Source organism: Bos javanicus, chromosome 3 (genome assembly GCF_032452875.1).
Source record: "Bos javanicus breed banteng chromosome 3, ARS-OSU_banteng_1.0, whole genome shotgun sequence".
In the NCBI taxonomy this organism is placed as follows: Eukaryota; Metazoa; Chordata; class Mammalia; order Artiodactyla; family Bovidae; genus Bos; species Bos javanicus.
In genome coordinates this window covers 117,732,046-117,745,103 of record NC_083870.1, presented here as the reverse complement: position 1 = coordinate 117,745,103, position 13,058 = coordinate 117,732,046, and the positions used below count along the sequence as shown (strand labels likewise).

The following is a 13,058-nucleotide window of genomic DNA, read 5'->3' as shown; positions in this document are numbered from 1 at the left end:
GCCTCGCCCAGCCTGCACACAGGCCTTATCACTTTGTCAGCTCCGTTAGAGGGACTGGCCTCCCTGCTGCAAGTACCTCGGGAACGCTTCCAGCATACCCCTTCCCAGCGCGGACAGCCAGGCTCCCTCTTGGCGGAGGCAGTGTGCCATCACAGGAGGAGAGAGCCTCGGCGTCTCAGACATGGGAAACCGAGCAAGTTACTCAGCCAAACGTTTTCTTACAGCCGACAAGGCACCAGTCTGTGAGCACGTGTCCCTAATTCCCAGAGTGCCGCTTCCTGGAGCGGGGAGAGGCTTGGCGTGGGGCTTCCCTGGCCAAACCCACGCTCCCCCTCCAACCCCTGGAGAACGCCCCTTGTCCTCAGGAGCCCGGCCTAAAGGACTCCGATTCTGTATTTTTAAGGTCGGCCCTTTGCTTCTGTAACTTTGTATAACCACATAAAAAAAATACTCAAACAGGCAGTTTTTATACATAAATATATTCCACCTGACAACGTTACACAATAAATACTTCAATTAATTGCTGCATAACACACTTATATTGAGAAAAAGGACCGTGCGTCTCCCCAGGGTGAAAGCTTTTCTAAAGTATCTGTGCCTGCTGGGTACAGAGAAATGCAGGAGAGGGCGTGGCCGTGCCACCCTTATCTAGGAGCGGGGGTGGGCAGGCAGGACACCAGCCAGCTGGCGCTTCCTGGTAGGGTGGGGGCGAGTCCTACTGAGAACTGTGCCCAGCCCCCCAAAGGGCACCCAGCGGTCGGTCTGTGCACATGGTGCCTGGGGCTCCCGTTAGTCAGACTGTGGGGTGGAAGCTGAGGGCTCCTGGGGACCAGTCACCTGCTCACCCCAGGCCAGCTAGAAAGTCAAGGAGCAGGGTGACTGCAGTCGTCGCCCCTGCCTCTCCCAGGCCTGGAGGCACCCTTGCCAGACCATCTTGGCCCCCAGGAGCTCCTGTGGTACCGGTGTTCCTATGGCCTGTTTTCCATGCAGGAATGGGGGTGGGGTAACTTCTTCAGCAGGCCAAAGGGGCCCTGCATCAAGAAATGGCAGGAACTCTCAGACACCGTCTGTCCACGGGAACAGCCGCCATCCCCCCACCCCGAATCCCATCACCGCTGCAGCAGGCACTTGTTCCCCAGCCTGCCCACAACGCCCATCTGAACTTGGGGCCACAGTGCCACCCGAGTGGGGAAGACACTCTGAAGAGCCCAGAGCTGGATGGACCCAGCGGGGCTGGACCGTGGTGACTGGGCACCCAGAGCTGTCAGCCTGCGGGGCCACAGCTTCACCCATCCAGATGAGGGCAGAGGGCCTGGCCGCCCCTAATCTGCAGGGACATTCCAGCTCTCTCATCTGGCAGGTGGGCCCAAGCAGCGTGCCAGGGCCTCAAGGGGACAGGCAAGACTACCTCGTCTGGGAGGGGGTTTGCAACGGAGGGGATGGTGGGAAGGCCAGGTGAGCTCATGAGTGTGGACTCGCACACACACGTGAGAACAGCTCTGGACTCACTGTCCCCATCAGCCCCTATCCCATGTCCCTGGTGCCCAAGGCTGCTGTGCCCAGAGGCCACAAGGACAGGCTCGGGCCCTGTGGTCCCTGCAGGCCAAGCAGTGCCCTGAGGTCCATGGCAGCCAAAGGCGCAGCTGGGAGAGGGGCAGGTGGGCACCAGGCAGGCTGGGCGGCCTCTCCCCTCGGCATGCCCATGGGCAGCCCACGAGAGCCCTAGGGAAGATGGGAAAGGTGCGGCCGGACCTCAGCCACGGAGCAAGCTGCCCAGGAGGAGTCCAGGTCTACAGCAGAGGGGGAGGGAGGGGCACGGACAAAAACGCCCGCACCTGGGCATGCTGAAACCCCTCCCTGGAAAAGACGGCGTCCCGAGATCACCCGGAGTTCCGGGACCGCCAGTGTGCGTGTGGCCTCCGCTGGCTGCCTGTCGTGGCGTCTCTGGCTTCAGCTGCGGTGGCCAGGGTGGGCAGTCTGGTGGGCTCCCTCCTGCCCACGGCCTCTGCCACTCCGACAGTGCCCCCGGGGTTGTTCACACTCAGGCATGGCGCTCACACACCGAGGAGGACGGCGCTGAAGTGGGAGCCGCTGCGCACCGTGAGGGCGGAGCCACTGGCATTGTCCAAGAAGACAGAGGTGTACTGCCCGGCCTGCAGGGAGGCTCCGCGGTCAGCCCGGACGCTGCGGCCCACAGGCACGCCGACTGCTCACCCTGCCCCGCCAGCCCAGACACCTCACCATCAAACCCAGCACCTCCGACCCCTGTTCTCATGCCTTCTCCCCAGCTCCATCAGCCTCTTGGCTGGCGGGCTCCCTTAGCTCGTGCATGTGGGGGCGAGCCTCCAGTCGGGGCCAGAGTCAAGCTTTCTTTGCAAAACTCAGGCGAGAGAGCGCCCCTTCCACCACGGGCCTGGCCACTGAGCCCTCTGGTAGAGCCATCATGAGGCCAGTAGTAGGGCCTGGCTACTCCAGATGTAGTCCAGGCACCCCAGGGGCACGTCACCAGATATGAAGCGGGAGCTCCCAGAAACGCAGAAGCCGGGCACTCCATCTCAGGACCCCAGGCCCACCATGCCGCCTGAGGTCATCATGCAGGGACCAGACCTTTCAGCAAACAGCCACAGCGCCTGCAGCCACAGCCTGGCCCCCAGTTCTGGCGTTGCTGGCTGAGCCTGGGCGAGCTACTTAACCCTTCCGTGCCACAGTTCCCTGACCCGCTTCACATCACGGTGGGTTAATGAGTAATTTATGTGAAGCGCTCAGAACAGGCCTGGCCTACTTAGGACCGTTTGCATGTAAGCTGTTATTCAATACATCTGCAACTAGACTTTTGTTTCCAGGAAATCCTTTTCATCCATTTCTCGACCACCTGCCCTAAATCCCCACAGTCTAGAAAGAGACTGCTGCTCGGGGTTTTGTGTGGAAATAACCTCGTCTGCTTCCCGCAGTCTCAGTGGGCCAGCGGGCCGTGATGTCCTCCCTGGGACAGCTGACCTCTGTCACTGTCCTCCACCGCTCCCCTGCCCAACTGAGTTCTCTCTGAAGGGCCGGTTCAGGCCAGCCCTCAACATGGGAGGCCTGGGAGGTCAGAAAACAGACGGAGGAGCAGAGCAGAGGACATGTGTCGGGGGCAGGCCAGATGCGGGGAAGGGAGACCCAGTAACAGCTTGCTTCTGCCAGGACCAGCGAGAGTGCTCCGTGCTGCCCTGACCCTCATCAGGGCTTGGAGGCGGGGGGCACTGCACCCACAGCTCCCGAGCCCACCAGCACGTCTCCCTGCCAGCGGTGGTCCCCCCACGGTGGATCCTGCCCCACATACCTGCAGATAGAGAACGCCGTTGACCGAGATGGTAAAGAGCTCGCTGCTGCCCTCCAGCCCCACGACGGCCTCCAGGGAGCTGTGGCCAAAGGAGACAGAGGGGGCGCCTGAGACCCCGGCCCCAGACCCCGCACACCACCTGCAATGTGTCCCCCATCACCCAGCACCCGGCCAGGCACCACGGAAACGGCAGCCTTGGCCAGGCTTTTGGGGGGGGGGGGGTTGGGGATCTGGGCTGGGTCCCCAACAGGAGTGAGTACAGGACTGAAGCGCACAGGACGGAGTGTGTGCCACCAGGGCCGCAAGTCCAGGCTCTGACGGGGCAGCTGGAGGTGCGAGGCGAGCCGCTGGGAGTCTGGGTTCAGGCCAAGCCCTGCGCAGCTTCCCAAACTGGAGTGAGATGTGAACTTCACTCCTGCACGCCTTCTGCCACTACTGTGGCACACCTGCTCTCTGCCCGGGCTGTCTGGGCGCAGGGGTACAGAAAGGGCAGCCCAGCCCTTCTGAACCGACATCAACCGGAGGATGGATGGGTCGGCAGAGTGCCTGGGGAGGGGCCCTGCACAGACCGGGCAGGGGAGGCCTCTGAGGACGCGACGCTGGCATCTCGATCGCGGGATGGGCTGCTGCTGCTGAGCTCCTTCAGTTGTGTCCGACTCTGTGCGACCCCATAGACGGCAGCCCACCAGGCTCCCCCGTCCCTGGGATTCTCCAGGCAAGAACGCTGGAGTGGGTTGCCATTTCCTTCTCCAATGCATGAAAGTGAAAAGTGAAAGTGAAGTCGCTCAGTCCTGTCCGACCCTCAGCGACCCCATGGACTGCAGCCCACCAGGCTCCTCCGTCCATGGGATTTTCCAGGCAAGAGTACTGGAGTGGGGTGCCATTTCCTTCTCCTCAAGGGATGGTATAGTCAGCCCCTTTTGGGTTCAGGTGGGATGGAGGAGGTGGGGAGACCGGGGTGGCGGGTGCGGGCTGCGGAGGGTCGGTTTGAGGCAGCGGGCGGGCGCCAGGAGGCTGGAGGAACCTTGCCAGCAGGCGGGGGAAAGCCCCGAGGGAAGAGGCAGGCGCCCACTCACGCATGGTGCTGGCACCGGGACTCCAGGCAGATGAGCAGACGCAGGCGGTCCCGGGGGCGCAGAGGCCCCCGCCTCGGCGCCTCGGCCAGCGCTGCGGGGGAGGCGCGGGGGCAGTGATCACCGGGTGGCGGGGCGCGAGGGCGGCGGGGCGACCCCCACCCCTCCCCAAGCCCGGGTCCGGGCCTCACCCACGTGCAGCGTGGCGGCGAGCGCGTAGAAGCCGGCGACGGGCGCCGTGTATTGGCCGCTGGTCAGGTTCAGGCCTGGGCCGCGGCGGAAGGCGCCCTCGGCGTCGGGCTGCAGGCGCACAGACGGTCACCCCGGGCCCGCCGCGCCGCGCCCGCCCGGCCCCGGCCCGGCCCGGCCCGGACTCACCACGTAGTAGAGGCCGAGCTCGTGCAGCGCGCGCCGCTCCACCGACGCGTCCCGGCGCAGGCGGCAGTGGAAGGCGGCCTCGACGCGCTGCGCCCGCGGGCCGGGGGCCAGGGGCGCGGCCAGCAGCGCCAGCACGCCCGCGCCCCCCGCCGCCGCCTCCTCGTCGTCCTCCGGGCGCGCGGCCGGCACCGCGGCGGGAACGCGCGGGCCGGGCTCGGGCTCCGCGCACTCCCGCGTGCGCACCGCGCCTGGCACAGAGCGGGCGGTGGTCGCGCCGGGACCCCTACCCCCTCGCGGCCCGCCCCGCCGCGTCCCTCCCGGATACCTGCCCCAAAACTGGGCGCCGCTGAGATCGCGGGCACCATTACCGATGACCCCCGGAACCGCGAGCCGGGCGCCCGCGCTCGGGAATCCACGGGAGACCTGCTCTGGGCTGCATGGTCTTAGGAACCGGCTTCCCGATCCCGCGGCTGCTCGCGTTTCCTTTCACGCTTTGGCTACCGGGAAGCTCAGGGCTGGTGCACCCAGGACCCCGTTCTCCTGCTTCACCTGTTTATCCTACCGCTTCTCATCCCGGGGCTGCTGCTGCTTTTTCTCTGTTTACATTATTATTGAATCAGGAAATACAGTAGGATAAGCCAGACCCGTCATTTGGGGAAAGAAGCTGAGTGTAAAGAAATTATTGCAGAGAACGTGGAGGTTCTTCAGCCGCTGAAGCTGGTCTAGTTAAATGAAAGGTAGTTGTTAGTCACTCAAGTCGTCTCCGACTCTTGGCGACCCCGTGGACTGTAGCCCACCAGGCTCCTCTGTCCATGGGATTCTCCAGGCGAGAACACTGGAGTGGGTTGCCAAGCCCTCCTCCAGGGGATCTTCATGACCCAGGAATCGAACCTGGGTCTCCTGCATCGCAGACAGATTCTTTACCATCTGAGCCACCAAGGAAGCCCCAGTACATTAAATAGAAGTGCGAAAAGACTCAAGAGCTCTTCACAGTGAAATGAACTCTAGTCGGTACTCAGAGCCCACGCCTGGCAGCTGGCCGCAATGCAGGGATACCGCCCTGGGTGCTAGAGCCCCCTCAGCTCTGCTCTCACCCTCTGCGGCCTCCAGCCCCAGCCTGCTCCTCTCTGTGCTCCCGGGACTGTCCTCCCTGCCCCATGAGGGCAGCTTCCTCGGGCCTGCCCGTTGGGCTCTGCAGCCAGCAGCAGAGATATGTCAGGGGAAGAGGCGGGGTACAGGTGAGGGGAAGAAAGAGGCCTGAGATCTCCCTGGTGTCCCTGCAGGGCTCATTGGAACACTGTGCAAGCTTAAGGAGCTCTGACTTCTCCCTAACAGTCCCCACTTGGGGAACGCGGGCTTGGATCTCTCAGCTTTTGCAAGCTCAGAGGCCTCCCAGGTGGGGCATGGAGGCTGGTCCCCAGGCACCTACTGAACACAGAGGCCAAGTCCATCCTCCTCTGTGAAGCTGCCTCCTCACCCACTCCTCCCCGACCTCCACCTGGCCCCGACCCACACACAGCCCTGACCCTGGCCAGCACCAGAGCCATGGCCTCCCGGATACAGGTCGACAAGACCAAGGTCCAGCCGATCTTGGCTCCCCTGCCCCCGTTCTCCCCAGTGGGGTGTGTATCCCCACCCCGCCCTCCCCAGTGGGGTGTATACCCCCACCACGTTGTCCCCAGTGGGGTGTGTATCTCCGCCATGCCCTCCCCCATGGGGTGTGTATTCCCACCCCTCCCCAGTGGGGTGTGTATCTGTGTGGTACCCACCCCCTACCTTTCAGCAGCAGCTGGAACTCCTTCAGTAGGACCTCAGGTGGGGTGATGGGGCCTGGGGGACCCTGGGGGCCAGGAGGCCCCGGGGGTCCTGGTAGACCAAGCTGAAAGAGAAGGCTGACAGTGAGGACTTCTGAACAGGCAGGACGGGGCGGGGGGGGGGGCACCGTGGGCACCCCCTCGATGAGCTCTTGCCAGAAAGGCTGGTAACAGGGGAGCGGGGAGACTCCTGCTTTGACCCCTGAGGGAGGTCAGCCTCCAGTTCCCCTGAAGAGGCAGTGAAAGCTGCAGGCATAGGGCTGGGGTTGGCGGGCCGCTGGGGGCCAGGCTGGGAAGAAGGAGGCCACAGCCCAGCCCTGGGGCTGAGGGAGGCAGAGGAGGGCAGGGGGCACTCCAGGCCGCCTGTGAGTCTCAGGTATGTCACCACCCCAGTCGGCAAGTCCCCCTGTGCCTGGCCACCCCGAGGGGGGCGGTCCTCAAGGAGCCCTCACTGGACTGGGCTGGGACTCTGCTGGGAGGAGCCTGGGGAGCCCCCAGCTCAGCTTGGGGGTGATGGGTCAGGTCCCGGTGGCAGCCCAGCCAGTGGGCTGCCCCAGGCTCAGAGCCCAGCACACCATCGCTGGGGCGGCCCTGGGGAGCAGGGAGGCCAGGGCTCAGCAGGGCCGCACAGCGCTGCCTGGCGTGCCCCACCACAGGGGAATCGGCCCTCACTGGGGCCCAGGTCAGGGTCAGCCGTCAGAAGCAGGGCCCAGGCCCCGCCCAGGCTGAAGGACGGTGGGCACCAGTGGCTGCCCAGGCCCCCGCTGGCCCCTGGACTGTGTCACTCCGGCGCACCCGCAGGCCCCTCCTGCTCAGTCCCTGACTGCCCTGCAGCCCAGCACAGGCCTCCCAGGATACAGAGAGGGAAGAGAAAGCAGCGAGCCTGGCATTCTAGGGGTGCAGGTAAATGGCCGGAACAGGCACCCCGACCTCAGGGTCATACAGGCCCCGACTTGACACTTCTGTGCTCTCCGGCCTGAGGCGGAGGGTCTGTGCTCGTTGGGAGTGCTCAGGGTGGGGCCGGGGAAAGGCTCGTGGGCGGAGGCGCGCACACGCGTGCACACACCGCCTGGGCCCCAGTGCTCACCTTCGGCTTCTTGGCCTTGACCCTGCCGCCCCTCTTGCTGTTGATGCCCTTGTCACTCTGCCTGACGAAGAGCATCCAGGCGTCCCGGGGGTCGCTGAGGCCGTGCGCCCGCTCCACAGGGGGCTCCTGGAACACAGCCGCCAGTGGGTTGTTTTGCCTCCCAGACAGGGCTGCCGGCCAAGCAGACCGAATGCTTGGCAAGAGGTCGCTGCACAGGGCTGGCCTCCAGCCCCCTGGGCCCCCGTCACTGTCAACAGTGCTGGCCCCCAAGCCAGCACAGCCCCAGCCCCCGGCCCTTCCTCCCGGCCACGGAGGGCAATCCCTGGGGAACAGCCTCTCCTCAGCCTGGATCCTGCAGGGGAAGACCCTGGGCATGGGCGGAGGAAGGCGGGGTGCCGAGCTTCAGGGCAAGAGGAAGCTGGCACTGCCGGGCCCCTCCCGCCTCCCTCCAGGGGAGCTGCAGTGCGTGCGCCTCCCTGAGGATCGGACCACCGGCCTCCCTGGGGGCTCAGGCAGGGCCGCCAACGGCCAGCAGGCACCCCAACCAACCCCTGGGGAGTTCTCGGGAGGCCTATTTCCACCCTCAGTGCTGCGAGGCCTCCCTTCCCGGGCTGCTTCGGGCACCGCGGGTGGGGTGTCCCGCACTGAGATATGGTGACGCAACCCCTCCCTGTCCTTAGGGCTTGAGTCACATGCCCCGAGCTGGGACAGTGACAGGCCCAGAAACGCCCCCCCGCCCCCAGCAGGCTGCGTGCTGACCAGTCCTGATGTGGTGGAGCTCCAGGAGGCAACTTCCAGGGAGAGGCCTCCGGCCCTGTGGGCGGCAGGCCCCGGGCTCCGGGCAAGGCTGCCAGCTGGGAAGGAAACTGGCTCAAGAGGGCTTGGATGAGGTCATGGGCACTGACTCGGGCAGCTGATGGAAGGACCCTGGGATCTTGGAGCCGGCCAGGCTCACGGGTCTCGCGGCCACTCTGCAGGGACCCAGGGCCTTCTTTCAGGAGCCGGTGTGGTGTGATGGGGATGGGGCTTCTGTGATGGAGGGACGTGGGTCGGAGGGAGAGGCCTCAGAGTGCCCAGGGCATCCCCACACCTCCCTGGGTGCTGGGCCCTGCGAGGCCTCCCCCAGTGGTTCCTCTCCACGAGGACCGGTGACCCCAGTTCACCGTCCCACGCCGCCTTCGTGGGAACACCCGGCAGGAGGACTCTGTCCAGGGTGGACTGTGCTGGGCCAGGCCTCCCACTGGCCCAGGAGTCTGTGGAGGGACTCAGACCCCAGTTTGGCTTGAAACAGAAACAGGTGGAACCACGTTGATCTGGGGGCCTGGGAGATGGGCTGCGGCAGTGTGGGTGGGCGTCGGGCCACTGCCCTGGCTGATGGAGGTCTCCAGCCTCCAGCAGCTCTCAAAAAGAGCCCTGCCTCCAAGGCCAGAACCCATCCCTGGAAGTGCCTGAAGCCCCTCTGTTTCCTGACCATCACAGCCCAGCCTCTGGAAACCCTGCCCCCTGGCGTCCCCCCGGGGGCTGAGGTAATAGGCTTTGCCTTCAGCCCACGGGAAATGGCAGGGGGCGACGGGAACAAGGGCTCTGGGGAGGCCCCTCCTGGGGAGTGATCGGGGCTGGCTGCCACTGTGACTTGTCTTCAGTGGGGGCATCCCCAAGCGGGGCGTCGTAGTTCCCAAAGTGATGCTGAGAGCAGAGGTGCAGGCCTGAGCCTCCAGGCACCGCCCACAGGCATCTTCAGAGAAAAGAAACTCCAAGCACCCTCCCCAGAGCCCTCCCCTCCCTGCCTGGAGGCCCCACCCACACTGAGGGCAGCTCTGAAGGCCCCAACCCCCTGGTAACCCCCAACTGGACCACCCGCTTCTGCAGCCAGAAAGGAAGGAGCAGGGCAGAGCTAAGTGTCGGCCAGAAATCACACATCGGAGCCTGGCACCCCATCCAGACACTTTCTCCCTCCCCTCCCCAGTTGGCAGAAAGGCAGTTGTTTATTTCCAGAGAACAGGCACCAAGAAGATAGGGGGCAGGGGTGGGGTTGTAGGGGTGGGGGTCAGGGACTTGCTCAAACTTTTACAGATACCCTCTTCCCAACTTCAGGAGGATGGAGTTATTTACACTTTACGAGTTTCCCAACCTGGAAGTCTCCAGAAAACAGGCATCTCCCCCCAATCCAGTAGAACTTTGCTTTTCATGACAACCCCAAAAGCCAAGGTTAGGGCTGGCCCTTAAGGCGCCGGGCTGTACAGGGGGCCAGCGCCCAGACCTCCGGCGCCAAGCCCGCAAGCTAAGCGCTTTCCCGTCCCCTGTAGAGAGGGGGACACCCGGGGTCAGCCCCGGTCCCCGCGGGCTCGCGACGCCCCACTCCCCGCCGCCGCGGAAGCGAGCGCGCTGCGCCCGAGAGGCGCCCGGGGACCCAGGGGCGCGCGCTGCTGGCGGGGCGGCTGAGGCCCGAGGTCTCCAGGGCCCGGGCGGGCCGGGCGGTCTCTTACCGGCGGGCGGGCGGCCGGTCCCGCGGGCAGTTCGTTCCCGGGCGGCGTCTCCTCGCGGGCGCGGCTCTCCGAGGGCGCACCGGGCTCCGGGGAGCCCAGGCCCACGGCGGCGGCCAGCAGGCTGGCGTAGGCGAGCAACAGGGCCCGCGCCGGGCAGCGGGAGGGGGCCATGCGGGCGGCGGGTGCCTCTGGCCTGCGATCGCAGCTTCTGGACTCCTCGGCCCCGGGCTCCGCGCCTTATAACGCGCTTGAATCCCCCGCCTAGCCCGGGGCGCGCCTCCCCGCCGGGCGCCGCCTCCCGGCTCCTGCGTGCGCTGCAGTCGTCGGGGGTTGGCGGGGGGCGGTGCGGGGAGGCGGCCCGCCCCACCGGGAGGGTGCAGGGAGGGGCGTGTACGCTGCCGGGGGGAGGTGCGGGCGGGCCGCGAGTGGGGACCGGGGGCGCGGGGTCAGCAGGGGCTGCGAGGAGGGCCGCGCAGGGGAGGCAGGGGCTTGGGGAGCCGCGGCTGGCGGGGGCCGGAGCGCCCCCTCCTGTTGGGCGCGTTTCCTCTCCGCTCCGGTCCGTCCTGCGCGCTGTCCAGCGTCTGCTTCGCGGACACCCGGACGCCCTTCTCCAGGCCACGGGGTATCCCGTCTCTCCTCTCTGTTCCGCGCACCTCCTGCGGGGATCCCGAGACGCCTCTCCGTGACCGCGCGCTGGGTCTTACTAGATGGATCACATCTGAGCCCGAAGACTGTCAGAGCCCCTCTTTGGCGCCCCTTTCCCAGGCGGCGACCCCTCCCTGCTTCCCACGGCCGCGGACCCCCCTGAGCTCAGAGACTCGCTATTCTTCCCCGCCAGGCCCACCTGCAGGAGCCTCGGGGGGCACGGGGCGAGGGGCACGGAGGAGATCTACCGCCTGGGAGCGGGCTCCCTGAAGTCCAGATTGGGAGGACAGAGCCCTGCCTCGAACTCGCTGGGGGTCGGGGGCAGATCCGACCGGGGACCGGGGACCAGATACCCGCAGCACCCCCAGATCAGGGCAGCCCACTGGTGGACCCAAGTGGCCGGCCTGAGCTCCAGGCTCCTCCCTGAAGAGAGCCAGCCGCTTACTGCTCCCTGAGCTGTTTGTTCTGTGACCTGCGCGTGGCCTCTCTACCTGACCCCCAACTCTCCCCCGACGCCCCCGACTCCCACTCCCGCCCCCCGCCCCCAGGCTGGCACTCCAGGCTCAGGCTCTCCTGTGCCTCCCTGAGGCGCCTGCACCTGGTGGGGAAACTGCATCTTATCTAGGGGGTTAGGGGGAAGGGCACTTCTGAGGAGCGCACCTTACCAGGGCCTGCCGCCCTCACCAGGGATGCCTTCCACCTCTTCTGAGAAGAGGGGAGACACCCCCCCACCCCGTCCTGTTTCAGGGAGTGGCAGCCAGGGCCTGGGGGAGGAGCCGAGGGTCACCCTCAACCCCACCGCACCACCTGCGGTCCCCACCATCCTTGGACTGTTTCCAGGGGACGGGAAACTCTGCACTTCAGGAAAAGCCTTAAATATGATGTTAATGCTCCCTCTGGTTCTGCCTTTTTCCCTGTAGGATGGTAGGGGTGATGGTGGTTTTAGATTTCTTAAAGGAAAAAAATGCCCTTCCCACCCTGAGAATTTGTTCCCCCCCACCCAGGAATCTGTGTCCCATAGACTCACTCTATGAGACTTAGAGTCTGCAAATTAGAACTGCACAGGAATTCCGTCTTTGTACATGTTTGGGAGTGGGCAAAGGTATCAATGGAATAAAAAAATAGAAATTCCTATAGAAATTGCAGCTTTGCTGTGGTACATATACACAGTGGAATATTACTCAGCTATTTAAAGGAATGCATTTGAATCAGTTCTAATCAGGTGGATGAAACTGGAGCCTATTATACAGAGTGAAGTAAGTCAGAAAGAAAAACACCAATACAGTATAATAATGCATATATGTGGAATTTAGAAAGATGATGACCTTATATGCGAGACAGCAAAAGAGACACAGATGTAAAGAACAGACTTTTGGACTCTGTGGGAGAAGGCGAGGGTGGGATGATTCGAGAGAATAACATTGAAACATGTATATTACCATATGTGAAATAGATTGCCAGTCCAGGTTCAATGCATGAGACAGGGTGCTCAGGGCCGGTGCACTGGGATGACCCTGAGGGATGGGATGGGGAGGGAGGTGGGAGGGGGGTTCAGGATGGGGAACACATGTACACCCATTGCTGATTCATGTCAATGTATGGCAAAAACCACCACAGTATTGTAATTAACCTCCAATTAAAATAAATTAATTTACAAAAAGAAAAAGAAATTGCAGCTTTGCAAGAAGACATGTGAGAAATACTGGTATATATTATATGCATTCAATAAAGTATATGAACTTATTCCATTGACAACCATTCAGTAGTTTTGTTACAAACAAAGGCATTTGCTCCAATATTTGTAGATGGTGTTGCTGGAAGGCCTTCAGAGAATTCAGGATTTCTTGGGTGGCTTCTCACTTCTGGCCCCCCAGGCACATCTATTAGAAAGCCAGGCACTGAAACTTTGTACTGACATGCGAGTGTGCTGGGTGTGTGCTTCAGCATTAAATATTAACAGTTTTGTTCTGTTTCATTTTGGGGGGCAGACTTTGAGACCGTGAGATGCCGAGTGTGGGGTGTTTTCATTGATGAAACCCGCAGTCTGGGGGCAGAGAGGGGCATCTGTCCTCAGCCTGTGCAGCTCTGTGAGTGGTACCTTCATGATTCTGAAGAGGCTTGTCCTTACCCAGCATCGCATTCACTTCCCATGGTCCAGCTGGTCAGCCTGTGCGGCTGGGCGCTCACCAGGCACTCACAGCCTGGGCTTAGGGCCGGGCTGGACCCCTTTCCCCCTGGGCACGGTGCCATCTT

At 63.6% G+C, this 13,058-nt stretch overlaps 1 protein-coding gene across 1 annotated transcript; it reads right to left on the bottom strand.

Moving 5' to 3' along the window:
* Positions 1–463: 463 nt before the first annotated feature.
* Positions 464–10,436, bottom strand: ERFE (erythroferrone). Its single transcript, XM_061412807.1, has 8 exons — positions 10,161–10,436; positions 7,675–7,800; positions 6,550–6,652; positions 4,774–5,021; positions 4,587–4,695; positions 4,399–4,489; positions 3,323–3,401; positions 464–2,153 (listed from the first exon to the last, which is right to left on the bottom strand). Exons 1-8 carry the CDS (start codon positions 10,329–10,331, stop codon positions 2,055–2,057), a joined length of 1,026 nt encoding a protein of 341 aa, XP_061268791.1. The 5' UTR covers positions 10,332–10,436; the 3' UTR covers positions 464–2,054.
* Between the last annotated feature and the right edge of the window lie 2,622 nt (positions 10,437–13,058).